At 35.0% G+C, this 16,119-nt stretch overlaps 1 protein-coding gene across 1 annotated transcript in view; it reads left to right on the forward strand.

Moving 5' to 3' along the window:
* The window catches only part of AstA-R1 (allatostatin A receptor 1), a 147,523-nt gene that overhangs the window by 101,034 nt on the left and 30,370 nt on the right, over positions 1-16,119 (forward strand). Inside the window, exon 3 of the mRNA XM_073076216.1 lies at positions 9,196-10,072. Within this exon, the coding sequence (XP_072932317.1) occupies positions 9,248-10,072 (825 nt within the window). The 5' untranslated portion in view covers positions 9,196-9,247. The remainder of the gene's footprint in view (positions 1-9,195; positions 10,073-16,119) is intronic.

The raw sequence follows: 16,119 nt of genomic DNA on the forward strand, positions 1-16,119 counted from the left end.
TGATCCCAGAAAGGATGGCCGCATGTACATGACCGCAAGGCTGGAAGGCACTTAAACTTTGTTTTTATAATATAGGAGTAGCAGACGAGCCTGCAGTCCACCTGATGGTAACTGGCTACTGGCACTCATGGACATCAGTAATCAACCCCAGACAGGATTAGATTCCTACCTGAGGTCGACCAGATGTGCCGCTATCCCTGATGGCTTAGCTGGGTCGCCTCACAAAAGTATGTCTCCCTTACCACACCCTTCAAACCACGCCACAAAATAACGCCACAAACTTTCCGACGGTTAGAAGGTATTTTACAACTAGAAACCTTTGTAGCAAAAAATACGATCGCCTTCAGTTTTTTTCGCTTGGAAAGCCTTTCTTTCCATTTGACGTCCATTCAAAATAATTATTTCAAGTACATAGCTATGTTACGTAGTGCGTAGCTGTGTACTGCGTGAACCAATTCACGTATTTAAACAGTTTTCCTTTCGTTCAGAATCAGTCAGGGTCGACAGTGATTAATGGGAGCTTTCTTTTAAACTTTTTGTGTAAAGCAACCGATTATTCATTGGCTTTGTTTTAATCTGTTCAGATATAAAGTTCGCGGGTTAAATAGACATGAAATATGATCACCGGATTCGTTAAAATGTACTGGTTGCTATTGGTGCTAATTTATATTTGTTTTTGAGTTTTTTGATGAAGCACTATGCGGGTTTTGATGATGTATTTTTATGAACAGTGACAGCAAACACTTTTAGCTAACTTACCGTACTGCCGCACTCACTCACCTACTCAAGAACTTACTTTAAGGTGCTGTGTGTACTACCACCTTTGTGCTTGAACTACAAGGCACCACGGTATCACAAACGAAAGATACCATGTATAAATTACATGTATTTGTAATAAAAAGTCTCAGGGGGGGCAATAATCTAAAATCAGCAATGCAAAAATCAAATATTGCCAAGGGGCCGAAGCTCAAACCTTGCTACCGGCGCGTCATCCCCTACAACGCTGTCTCTATTTATTGAATCCAGATCTGCGATAGGTGCCTTCCCACCCTTGAATATCCAGTTGGAACGTGTCGTGCATATTTCTCTACTAATGTAACCTTCAAATTATTCGCTATCTTTATTTCATAATTATGACAGTACGTAGAAATCGGTGTGGCAGATATCTACCAATATTAGCAGAAGCCAAACCACAGAGATTTGTAATACTATAAATGTTCATCATCATCAACCCATTACTGTCCCACTGCTGGGCACGGGTCTCCTCTCAGAATGAGATGATTGATGATTGATTGATTAATGAATGAATGAATGTTTTTTTATATATCTCTCAGGTATGCATGTTTCCTCATGATGTTTTCCTTCACCGTTTAAGCGAGCGATAATTAATTTCTAATACGCACATAAATTTGAAAATCAGAGGTGCGTGCCTGGGATTTGATCCTCGGACCCCTAGATCAAGAGGCCGCGTTTCTTAACTACTAGGCTATCACTGCTTTTTTAGTAGAATTAGTTCTAGTAGGACAAAATCATTGTGGATATTATTAGTAACATTTAACATAACATGTTTTAAACAGTACTGTCTGTTTATAAACGTAAATATGTAGATAGCTAACAAGTACCATTCAAACAATTAGTTGAATCATGCGATTATTTAGTCCATTTCAAATAGTTCTGTTTCCTGAATTTCTTGTTTATTTAATGAATACTGAAATAGAATCGCTGGAAGTGACCTATAAAGCTCATTGTACAGAAGAGCTATAATTCTTTGTTCGAATCGAATTTTGTTGGAATCAGATTCCGTTCTACAATTCTTTTAGAAACTCAAATAAAATGAACAAACACTTAAGTTCCTTATTAGAGAAATAGAGACTAAGCTCCATTGTAAAATTATTCAGTGTCTTTAATTCTGTTAATATAGAAATATTTAAACACATCAGTAGTATTTTTTTTGTCATCGAGGGGGAAACCTTCAAAAGGTACCCGGCGCCGTAGGAGCGACACAGAATTATGTGGTATTCTTACCGCACTAAAACCTCGCCGGTGGCCGTCCTCGGCGCTGCGTAGAGACCTCCGGGATCTCCAAAGGAACGCAACCCGAGTCCTCTTAGCGCGTTGCCCCGTCGGGCTCCGCCAAGGTGAGCTTGACGCTCGCCGCACCGTCTGGTGCATACGACGGTATGCGACCACACATACTGCCGTCCATCCCGGGGCCGCTGGCCGGGCGGTTTTAGTCGCCTCCTACGACAGGCAGGGGATACCGTAGCCCTATTCTGGTCCCGGAACTACAGGGACAGGAACCAGTAAAGTCTAGTGTGAACCAGTTCATGCGTGTTGGTGAGAAGGTGTTCTTTCCGTTCCGACTTACTTTCAGCTCACAAAAGTATTTGCCCATTGTCTTTAAAAATTCGCCAAGTACGAGTCGAACTCGCACATGGAGGCTTCCGTACCACCAAACGTTCATTATTTTTTACTTGTTTTTATTCATTTTATTATTTTCAACAATACTTAGTTATATGAAACAACAATAGATGGCGTTGGGGTGATGATGAATGATACGTAAACAACGTATAATAAAATTAAAATAAGTATATTAAAATATGTTTTATGGTTCTTATTTGTATTTATTATAATATCAATTATCGTAGTAAACGGATTGTAAAACTTTCAACCGTCTTCTTAGTACGGTTTAACAGTATGATCGAAAAATGCCGAATATTCAACTTTATTTTCTTTTTAGTATTTTTTATTATAGCTGCCACCGTTATGCCTCCTCTGTAAAAATTTCATGTGTCTATCTATTACAGTACCGGAGATTAGCGATGCGCGATTGTTACTAAAAACAATCGAATTATTCGATTGTTATTGTGTTCGATTGTATTCGAATAACTATCGAAATTCTTCGATTGTATTCGAATAACTATCGAACAATCGAAATTGTTCGATTGTTGGTCGATTGTTCGATTGTTCGTCGATTGTTCGATTGTTCGATAGTTCGATTGTTCGATAGTTCGATTGTTCGTCGATTGTTCGATTGTTCGATAGTTCGATTGTTGGTCGATTGTTCGATTGTTCGTCGATTGTTCGATTGTTGGTCGATTGTTTAGTACACGCAAAACTAGTAACAGCGCAGTCAAGCGATACGCGATTGTTACGTAAAAATGGAACTATCGAAGCTATTTGGTTGTTGGTCAACTATTTAGTATACACAAAGCTACTAGCAGCGAGGAGCCCCTAATTTCTGTGTTTAAGAAATCTGAGTCAGTCTTATATATTTGGTGGGGGAAGCGCACGTGCGTCGTGCACCCTTCCGCTCCTTCGTTGCATTCTGTTATTTAATGGTGCGTCCACACCTTGCTTCTCGCACTGCTCACTGCGCCTCGTGGCCACACACTCTCACACCCTACTCGCGTTGTTAACATTATTTTTCTTCAAATATATAGTATTTCACCGAGTAATTTTAATGTAACTATGAGTACATAATTTTTTGTGATAACTTTTATCTATAATATGCGCCATGGAGACGTATATTATATTTTTCAGATGACCTTTTTGAAAACGTTGTCATGAAACGAACTTAGGGGATGACTACGACATCTGGATTATCGATGATACTCCATAGTATTTGATACAAAATGATTTATGGTATAATTATTTCTCAACAATATATAGTACAATTGACTAAAATGTAATAATACAATACTTTACATTTTCCAACCAGTGGCAAGTGACGATAACTTTGCAACACGACGCACCTGCACATTGTCCTGAGCACACGCATGTGGCCGCGCGGTATAATTTGTATTCAGTCGTCGATTGTTATTCCAAGGTCGATTTTTATTCGTACGTCGATTGTTATTTCAAGGTCGATTTTTATTCGAACGTCGATTGTTATTCGAACGTCGATTGTTATTCGTACGTCGATTGTTATTCGTACGTCGATTGTTATTCGTACGTCGATTGTTATTCGAACGTCGATTGTTATTCGTACGTCGATTGTTATTCGAACGTCGATTGTTATTCGAACGTCGATTGTTATTCGATTGTTTTTTTGTTACTACGAATAAATCGACAATCGATTGTGGATTCCGTCGATTGTCGATTTATTCGATTGTTTTTTTTTAGAACAATCGCCCATCGCTATTCGTACGTCGATTGTTATTCGAACGTCGATTGTTATTCGTACGTCGATTGTTATTCGAACGTCGATTGTTATTCGAACGTCGATTGTTATTCGATTGTTTTTTTGTTACTACGAATAAATCGACAATCGATTGTGGATTCCGTCGATTGTCGATTTATTCGATTGTTTTTTTTAGACAATCGCCCATCGCTACCGGAGATGTAGCCCTGTGACAGACGGGCAGATGGTCAGACGGACAGACAGCGAAGTCTTAGTAATAGGGTTCCGTTTTTACCCTTTGGGTACGGAACCCTAAAATAGCAATTTTAATCCAACACTATCTAACAATCTATCAACATCCAACACAACGAGAATAACTTCCACAAATCTACATCATTGTTAACAAAAACACACATTTAACTCACTCGTGGTGTGTTTTCGGAGCGAATAAACAGTGTTTATTTATTACGAGCTACGAATCACTTGTTGACATGATACGTTAGAATAATTTACTGGCTCAGTTCATTATGAACAAACTTTGTTAAATGTTTAAACGGGTTTAAATATGCTTTCTAATTTAGGGATGTTAAAGATTTATGATCACGAGTTATTGTCTATTTCTCTGTCTCTCTCTGGAAACTTATTTGTATCGCTGTCTTTTTATTAACACGCTTTTATTAGCTTGGGTTGTACGTTTGTATGTATGTATGTACGTAACAGTAACGGAATCTTTGAGCCCGATTTCTATCCACTTTGAACGTTCAGTTTAATTCAAAATTTTGAAGAATTATCAAAAACCGATGACAATACACGATTTTAATAATTTTGTACCATTGGCCTTATCAACATCCTCTGCATTAACGATTTTCGAGGCGAGATTTTTCAAGCACCTTCAGCAAAGTTCATCGCAAGTTTAGATTGCAAATAATTATTGCTTTTTAGTTTCAATAGGCGTAATTCTTATAGCGTGATTTTTAGTTTATAAAATAATAATTTTATTTCCCTATAACTCAAATATTTTGAAACATATCTATAATGACCTCTTGTAGAATGATTTTTAGGATTCCGTACTCAAAGGTTAAAACGAAACCCTCTGCGGTCTGTTCGTGTGTCATTGGGCTTTATCTCTTAAATCGTAATAGATAAACACTTGTTTTTTTTACAAACGATGCATAATGGTGGTCACTTTAACAACAAATACTAAAAATTAATAAATAATTATAGTTCAAAAAACTAAAAAACTCGCTTTTATGATAAAATCAACTAAAAAGTAGAAAATAATTTTCAATCTAAGAATCAATGAAGGAACAGTAAATAGTATAATTGTGGAAAAAGTGTGGGGTGCTTTTAGAACCTGATAAGTGGAGTACCCCACGCCTCGCCACGCGGCAAAAATGATCGTTCAAATCTCTCTTTTCCTCCGTTCCTTTCATAATGGAACTTACTATATCCAACTCTCGCGTTCTCTTTACCTTTATTTTTGTTCCTAATTTATTATTAATAAGTTTAATTGGAGTCAAACTAACGTAAGAAACTTATCGGTATAAATCTCAAACGTACAGGTCTTCTCGCTGCCGTTATTTGCAGAAATTGGTTTGGCGGCGGCATTTAGAATCGAGCTACAAAGGGTTCTACCTTCTGACTTTTACCTAATCGGTATTTCATAACAGTATTGTTGAGCGTTATCAAAGAAATTAACCTAAAGAATTCGCTTATTATATCAGAAAATTAAATAAGGTAAAAGAAACCAACATCCCTAAGAAACATGAGCCTTATTAATCAGAATAACATTTTATTATGTTGCTCGGCTCTAATTAACAATTATGTTTAATATTCAACATTCAAACAAATAGTTTATTTTACCTTAAGAACTATTTTTATAGTTATTATAGCAATAATAATAACAATTCCTCTGTAAATTATTATGAAAATTTCGTAAGGGAGATAACACGCGAGCTACAGTGATGTAAAACATGAGCTACAGTGAGCTAAAACATGAGCTACAATTTGTATCGGTCAATGTCGAAGATTGGAGGCTACGGTTGACGGCGATGGGCGGTGGAAGTCGCCGGTAGTCACTGATCATGGGCTGCGACAGTCGGCGACGATTATTGGTTGCCGTTTGATGTCGGTGAGCATCGTCGATGGTAATCAACGTGAGCTGCCGCTTGTGTATTAGCTCCCTAAGTAATCTGAAGGTGGTAGAACTGTGGTGGACTTTGGAGGGACCACCACGCTGTTATTAGGCACCATACGTTCTGCCTGATAACAGCGCTTCACGCTGCAGCTGTGTGCCTCTTGGAGGGTGTAGTCAGAAGAAATACTTACCCAAGACGGTCAAATTTAACCCTTAAGGGTAGCAAGTAGCTTAACGAACTTGTGTCCAACCTCAGGTAGGAATATAATCGTATCTGGTGTTGATTACAGGTTCATGGACGGCAGTAACCACTTAACATCGGGTGAACTGCATGATCGTTTGCTACTTCATATTAAAAAAATGGCAAAACTTGTTGATGTAAAGAATTTTACTGACACATTATCATATATTAACAAGAAAATGTAACCATTTAACAATTGTCATTGTCAATATCTATTTTAGTGTTTGGAAAATATTACAAAAATGAAGTTTTTAGATCATTTACTAATGAAACTATATTTCTTCGCATTTTTTCTTCGATTTCGTGTCTTAACTGTGCATGTCGGCATTGTTCCGTGTAAATTACACCATGAAAGCCATTAAACTAAACAAAAAATATCAATGTCTACTACTACATTTTGTTTACGCAGCAGGGATGATTTTAAATTATCTAATCCTGATATCCTCTCACTATTACACTCCAAATATATAAAGGCTATGTACCTACAACATTCCAACCAAATAGCTAAACATATTAGATCTATATTTAGTATGTGATTAAATATCTCATTAACGTTTATTACAGGTGTGTTAACATGTGATTAAGACTCTTTGTTAGGGATGTAATGATATATCGAAAATTCGATAATATCGAATAATATTAACCCTAAAATATCTTAAAATATCTATATCTTTATTAACATCGATATTGGACCATGTTGAAATAAGTTGAAATAGCAATATCGATTTTTTATACTAATACGACAGGTCAGCGAAAAAATCTATTAAAATTGACAAAAAATAAAAATCGTTAAAACTCATCGGCGAAAACAGGCCCTTCCACTAGATTATATCTCCTAATTTGTGAAAACTTAGCATTATCGATATACTGATGACATTATATAAAAAAATCGATATCATCAGTATATTGATATTGTAACAAATCAATATAATATCGATAGTTTCACCAACTCCCTAGATCCCTACCTTTTGTAAGGCCACCTTAATCAATTGACCACAAGAACAGATAGGAATGTGTTATTACGTGTACGAACATAATTACGTTCTGTGGTCTGGTTTCATCCAAGATTCTGGAACGACATATTGGAAACTATCTTATTAATGTACTGTTTGATTGAACTCGACTAATGATACGAGAATTGATTGATTGGTTTCCATGCGTTATGCGTTTGTTATACAATACATATTGACATGCCTATAACGTAGCTGTAATATAATAATGATATACTAATGTGTGCTTTATAACAGCAGTGTTAGACTGTTTTTCTTTGAAGGGTGGTTAGGGAGAGAAACTTCACAAGGCTTTTTAATTTAGTCCTCAGGGGTAGCAACGCGTCAGTGGCCAACCTCAAGTATGAATCTAATCTTGTCGGTGTTTAAAAACACATATTTATAGTGTAAGGATCAGTTCAGGAAAACACAATATTGATTGTTTAATCAATATTGTGTTTTCCTGAACTGATCCTGAGTGTTTAAATAAAGTGTTTACTTTATTTAAACACTTTATCACAAAACAATAACCCGAATTGCTCAGATCGACTTATATTCCAATGTTGCGCTCGCCGCCTTTCTCAGATGTCAACTCGCTCACTAGCGCCACCAAGTGGCGGCTATTGATAACGAGCTAGTTTCATCAATTACCATACTTTATTTAGAACAATACTTGAGAATATCACTAAAGAAAAACATCTTATACTGTAATTATTATTAAAAATACGATAACATATTATAATTATTGAAAATACGCTAACAATAGGCAGCAATAGCCACTTACCATCAAGTGGACTGCAAGTTTAGTTGCTACTTCGTAATATTAAAAATATTCCCAAGTACGCATAATTTTCGAAATGCCCATAACAATTATCTGAATATCTATTACATTTGCTATTCAATAGTTTGTCTGTTCGAGAGTTTAATTGACCTTATTGTTGAAACAAATTAACATCAAAAACGTACCGCGTAAACGGTCATTCTAATTAACATTCGTACATTACGCTCCGTAATAAATTGAATGAGCTTGTTTCGGATATGCAAATGATGCGAGAATGCGAGCTTTCCCGTGCTTAAAGGGAATAGCTCGAAAATAATCCAATTGGCCTTATCGTTTCGCAAATACTAAGAATTCTTTATGGACATAAGTTCTTTTGTTATTTTACCAGGTGTACGATTCTGCCGATAATGATTTTTAAAATAAAACTATATTTATATTAATACTTATCTATTAAAACAGTATTTTACAAGCATAGCTTGTAGACGTTTGCATAGCACACAAAGAAACACAGGCATTACACAAAGAAAATATTTGGGAACTTTTAAGCACTTTTCACAGCTTAGCATTAGAGGAAATAAGTTTAAAAATCTAGGTATTGCATGCGAGCTAAGGATTAAACCTACAGATGCGGTTGTCACCGTAGGTTAGGAAAAACTCGGTGGTTTTTAAGAAAAAGTCAAAACTCTTATCAAAGAAACTCTTACTTTACCCCGTTAAATTTAAAGATAAAACTAATGACATTTTTTGTCAGTGATTAAATCCAAAAACCCAAATAAAACCGAAAAACGAGCTTGTTATATTAATACTGATATAAATAAATGGATAAAATACTTACCAATAACTATTTACGAGTAGAACCGCACATACACTACACAACCATTATTGGCTATTCATTGTCAAATAATGTTATTTTCATTGTTACAGGTAAAATAAGCACTGTGGATCTTTTAAATATGGTACACTAAAGATCACCAAAATGGAATCTACAGAGGACGAATTTTATACCATATGCCTTAACCTAACAAGTGAAGACGCAAGCCTGGGCGGATGCAACTACAGCGCGGAATACGAAAATGGAGAATTACTTGAGAAGGTCGTCTCTAGAGTTGTGCCAATCTTCTTCGGCTTCATCGGAATCGTTGGCTTAGTCGGCAACGCCTTAGTAGTACTAGTAGTAGCAGCAAACCCTGGAATGAGATCGACCACGAACCTCCTCATAATAAACTTGGCAGTCGCTGACCTTCTGTTCGTCATCTTCTGCGTTCCCTTCACTGCTACGGATTATGTGATGCCAAGATGGCCGTTCGGCGACTTGTGGTGCAAGGTGGTGCAATACTTCATCGTGGTCACAGCACATGCGTCGGTATACACATTAGTTCTGATGTCACTAGATAGATTTATGGCTGTGGTCCATCCCATAGCGTCGATGTCAATACGGACAGAGAAGAACGCATTGTTAGCAATCGCTTGCATTTGGGTTGTGATCCTGACCACCGCGATTCCAGTGGGAATTTGTCATGGAGAAAGAGAATACTCATACTTCCATAGAAATCACTCATCTTGTGTATTCCTCGAGGAGCAAGGGTACAGCAAGCTGGGTTTCCAAATGTCCTTCTTCCTGTCGTCATACGTGATCCCGTTAGCCTTGATCAGCGTGCTGTACATGTGCATGTTGACCAGGTTATGGAAGAGTGCCCCTGGAGGAAGGGTGTCAGCTGAGAGCAGAAGAGGGAGGAAGAAGGTCACCAGAATGGTTGTGGTTGTCGTTGTCGTCTTTGCTGTCTGCTGGTGTCCAATCCAGGTAAGAATAACAAATATTCTATATCATCTATTATCACATAGTCATTATGACAATAATCATTTAAAATTAGACGGCTTAGACTTGTTTACTACTTCTGTAACACAAAAATATATGTCTAGCACAACTGATTCACTTTAATTTATTAAACCTTCAACTAAGAAGGAAATATTGTGAGAAAAGTGCTATGTCACTGTCTAGCAATGACGTGATAAACACTTAAGTAATGGGTAAAAGATTAATATTTTTAAATTATAAGTAACAAACGAGCTTACAAACCAGCAACAATCAATCCAAGATAGGTTAGACTCCCACTTGATAACGGCCTCAGTTACGTTGCCGCTGAAGACTAAGTTAGAACGCCTCAAAAGTATATTTCATTTCCACATCCTTCAATTAGAACATAGTACCTAGTTTTTAACACTGATCTTCTAAAGGAGAAATAGATACGGTGAATGACCTGGCCTGATTATTATATTCAGCTGAATAACTTTCCTGTCGAATTGAAATTCGAGGCATGATAGTGTATTAATCAGGCACGTACGGCATAGTCATTATTAATTTTGCCTCATTTGTGTGGATTTATACCTTACGTTGAACTCTGAAACTCACTGTTGCCAGTACCCTTAGTATGAGTTTTTACGTTTTTACAAAAATGTCTGTTTTTGTATTTGTTTATATATTTCCCATATATTTTCAATGAGTTCTGATACAGTCCGCTACGGGCGTTTATTGGAAATGTATGGGCAAATACGTAAACATATACGAAGACAGTCATTTTTGTAAAAACACAAAAACTCATACTACGGGTACAGAAACTAAGGTAATAAGATACCCTTAAACACAAAGGAGTAGCGTAGCGTTAATTAAGTGCTGTTTTGAATTTTCTTGCGAAATTCGTGTTTGAAGTCGGAGTGTGGGTGTGATATTCAAAAGTTATAGTTTTAAAGATGTCGGTGTATCTACTAATTTAGCTTTTGGAAATGCAATGCTCGTTTTTAATTATATGAAATGTTATTTTTGAAGATTTTGCTATATTTATTAAAACGTTGATACGAATATCAAGAGATATAATAGAATTATTTTTTGTTTGACTGCCACTACAACCTTTGGGTGTTTTGTTTATGTCAGCAATTTTTTTGCATCTGATTCGAAGGGCGAACGAATGAAGTATTTTAACTTAGGTTTTAGGAATAGTAACATAGTATATTATGGGGGATGGTTACCAACCATTTACGACCCATGTGTTTCAGTGGTTACCAAAGCATTCTGATATGTTCATTTCCTATCTAGGTAAACTTGTAAGGAATAAATTTTTTAATTCTGGGTTTGGGTACTAAATATGTTTTTCTTCCTATCAACCACGCAATCCTTGTGTGCAGTAATTAGTGCAGAAAGCGTTATAAACCGACTTCTTTTGTATATATAAATAAACCCATAAACTTCGCTACTTCCATACATAAATACATCTACAAATACAAATTAACTGTAACAATAGATCGAGATATTGTTACCACGAATCGGATTTAAACTTTAACTAAGTTAGACTTTAACTAAGTTGGAAATTCTCCACTTTACATATTTGTGTATGAAAGTGTCAGCCTGGCTAAGTTTATGTTATTATCTAGAATCTTGATTCAACCCCTGCCTATTTAAACATCTAAGGCCTAAGGAATGGATTTTCTATTCAGTATTTAGGTATTTATATATATCTGGGTATTTATATATCTCTTCTATAACTAAAAATGAAATAGACTATATAGCTTCAAACTTTCCAAAAACAAACATAGAAAATATAGACGTTCTTAGTAACTTCAAACATCCAAGTGACCATCGTTTAGTTAGAGTTACTTTCAATATTGTAAAGAAAAAACAAAACCGATTAATTTACAATAAGAAAAAACAAAACTACATAAATAGCGAAAGCTTAAAAGCACAAATAACTACGCAAATATATATCTCGAAAGGTTCAATCCAAGAACAGTATAATATTATACAGACAGCAATTTTAAATAGTACAAAAAGCTCAACTATCACCACAAAAGCTGCAAGAAAAAAATTCGTTTTCACGGACGAAATTACGGATATGATTAACCAGAGACAACACCTTAAAAATAAAGAAAATAAAACAAGACAAGAGAAAAACTACTTGAGCAAATTATATAGAAACATTAATAACAAGATAACACTTAACTTACACAACTATAGACTTTATATGATAGAAAAATATATCCAAACTTCTGGAGCAGTTAAGAAGGCGTACAAAAATCTAAATACTACAAAACAACTTATGACCCAACTACAAAACTCTTCTGGAACTAAAGTTAGTAATAGACAAGATTTGACGAAAGTAGTGACTCAATTTTATAAAACATTATATTCGAAGACCATTCAAGCTTCTGAAAATACTTCAGTGATATCGCATATTGATGAACCAGTTCCGAACTTTAACGAAAATGAAATTGAACTATCAATAAACAACTTAAAATTAGAAAAGAGCCCAGGTCCAGATGGTATAACTAATGAGATGATAAAGGCAGGAAAAGCTGAATTAATTAAGCCACTCACTAAATTATTTAATTTAATATTGCAGAAAAATGAAATACCAGACCAATGGACTTGCTCTGAGATAAAGCTCCTGTACAAAAAAGGCGACTCCACATTATTATCGAACTACAGACCTATTAGCCTCATGTCATGTCTTTATAAAGTATTTTCGTCTACATTATTAAGAAGAATAACGAGAACAATCGATGAAAACCAAACCATAGAGCAGGCAGGATTTATGAAGAACCGGTCAACAATAGATCACATACATACGGTAAAAATGGTTATTGAAAAATATAACGAATATAACATGCCGTTATACTTATGTTTTGTCGACTACTCACGTGCGTTTGACTCTATTTCGCACGACTCTATGTGGAAAGCACTAAAAGAGCAAGGATTAAATAAAACATATATAAATATCATCAAAGAAATATACAAAAATAGCAAAGCAAGAATAAAATTAGATGTACCCGGACCAATCTTCAATATAGAGCGAGGTTTAAGGCAAGGCGATCCCCTCTCTACAAAGATGTTTATAGCCGTTTTAGAACAAATATTTAGAGCATTAAACTGGAAAGAAATTGGTATAAAAATACACGGACAATATTTATCACATTTAAGGTTTGCTGATGACATTGTCTTGTTCTCAGAAAGCCCAACAGAACTACAGTATATGATAGAAACATTAAACAAGGAAAGTAAAACTGTGGGACTAGAACTTAATCAGAGCAAAACTAAATTGATGACAAACAGAACAAAAATTGAAATGACAATAAACTCTACACCGCTAGAATGGGTTCAAGAATATGTATATTTAGGTCACCTAGTAGCCATTAAAGATTGCACACAAAAAGAAATAGACCGTAGGATTAAAAACACATGGAGCAAATACTGGGCAATGAAGGAAATCTTTAAGAATAAACTGCCAACTAAAATAAAAACCAAGGTAATGGATGTCTGTTTGTTACCATGCTTAACGTATGCTTGTCAAACATGGCCACTAACAAAGAAATCACTAAATAAACTTAGAGTCTGCCAATGCGCCATAGAAAGAAGCTACATGGGATTTAAATTAAAAGACAAAATTAAAAATAGTACAATAAGAGAACAAACCCAATCTAGAGACGTAATTAAAGAAATTCGTAAGCTAAAGTGGAAGTGGGCAGGACATATACAAAGAGTACAAGACGAAAGATGGACAAAAACGACAACAAACTGGTATCCAATCAATAAAAAACGTAAGAAAGGTAGACCATACAAGAGATGGAGTGACGATATAGCTTTAATGGTAGGAAAAACTTGGAGCAGACTCGCTAGGGATAGAGTTGAATGGCAACGAATGGAGGAGGCTTTTACCGGCTTAGGCGGTCCTTAAGACTTACCTATATTAGAATTCTTATAAGTAAATATTATATAGATAAAATATTAAATATTGTATTCATAGACATAGATTAATAATAATAATATATCATAATTAAATCAAATGAAATTAATTAGGTATTAAATGAATTAAATTAAATAAATTAAAATTATATTAAATCGCTATTTGTAAATATTTTAATAAAACTAAATAGACTAAGATGACATGTTTTGTAAGAATTAAGGAATCAATAAAAGCTTTATTTATTTATTTATTATTTATATATCTCTTTGTATCTGAGCGCAATCCTCGTATGCGGTTTAGTGTAAAAAGCGCGTTCGTTTGTCATAAATAAACAAACTGTAAATAAACAAATAAACAAACAAAAAATAGGTAGTTAAAATTTAATAAGTAGCTACTTCCATACATAAATTCATTTACAAATACAAATTAACTATCACAATAGACCGAGATATTGTTACCACGAATCGGATTTAAACTTTAACTAAGTTAGACTTTAACTAAGTTAGAAATTCTCCGCTTTACATATTTACGTATGAAAGTAGCAGCCTGGTTAAGTTTAAGTTATTATCTAGAATCTTGATTCAACCCCTGCCTATTTAAACATCTAAGGAATGGATTTTCTATTCAGTATTTAGGTATTTATATATATCTGGGTACTTATATATCTCTTTGTATCTGAGTTTTAGTGTAAAAAGCGCGTTAGTTTGTATAAATAAACAAACCCATAAATGTGGTTAAAATTTAATAAGTAGATACTTCCATACATAAATCCATTTACAAATACAAATTAACTGTCACAATAGACCGAGATATTGTTACCACGAATCGGATTTAAACTTTAACTAAGTTAGACTTTAACTAAGTTAGAAATTCTCCGCTTTACATGTTTGCGTATGAGATGTCGTAAGCAAACTGTTCTGTGAATGTCTTAGAAACTATTTCAGTTGTACGTTAACATATTTGGCTGTTTAATTAATTATGTTGCGTTAAGGAAAGATTATTTGGAAGAAGGAAGAATTTCGTATGTAGAACCTAAGGAAGAGAAAGTATAGCTACAAATATATGTATTTAACAACGAGAGCAGGTTATGTAGCACCAAAGGTGGTAGAAACCTGTTTGGTTCAACCTATTTCTGCCGAATAACTGCAGTGTTAAGCACTGCTGTGTTCCAGATTGAACTTAGATTGTTGGAGACTTGTTACTAAGACGATTTCATATAACACAGAAGAACTACCTAAAACTTGATTACACTCCTTACGACTGTCATACATTTTCCTGAAAATCTTTTTCCGTTTTACCCAAAAACATTCGACTATATAATAGACAGGTATGTCCACTTTATAGCAATAAACCGGACATGGGGAGCCAACGTGTCGGGCACGTGTAATCAGAAGGTATATGTCAAACGTCAATCAATTTAAGATGGTATCAGTGTGAAGTGGGTTGAAAGCTTTTGTATGAAAACCGCGACAATGTTAGCTCTATATACATATAATCTTTAGTTTGAACATTGTTTTATTTAAATTAGTATTTAATTTCATGTTTTAAATATTTTTAGTAATACTGTAATATACAAATAAAGAAAAATTATACAAAAAAAGGTTAACCATCAACAAGGCCTTTTATATCAGAACATAGCAGCGTAACACTGCTACTATGAGGCAACTGAGAAAAGTTCCGCCTTTACAATAACTTACTTTAAACTACATTAAAATTCTTCAGAAATACTCTAGAAAATATTCACGTTCACAAAAGCATTGCATATTTTTCTATAGAATGAAACCAAATTTGCAGAATCACGTACACAAGTTCTCGATACGCGTGAAAGATATCTGAGACGTTAGCATTGCGGAATGCTGGCGCACGAGGCATTCCGCAATCGTTGCTGGCCCAGTTACTGCCGTGTGGGTCACTTGTATTTATATATAACCATATACATATGTATTATAGTGTCTGTCTATGAATTTGAAATAACTGTCGTCATCGACTGTTCTTGTTGTACTAGTAGGTACAGAATAGTACAGATCCAACTCTTAGAGTTAGAGGGATTGACACTGGCCATGTTGAAACGTATTTATAGACTTCACAAATGCTTTAAAAACTTTATTTAAGAACT

This window comes from Epargyreus clarus, unplaced genomic scaffold (assembly GCF_041222505.1).
Source record: "Epargyreus clarus isolate Ecla_fem2 unplaced genomic scaffold, WU_Ecla_fem_2.2 ptg000008l, whole genome shotgun sequence".
NCBI lineage: Eukaryota > Metazoa > Arthropoda > Insecta > Lepidoptera > Hesperiidae > Epargyreus > Epargyreus clarus.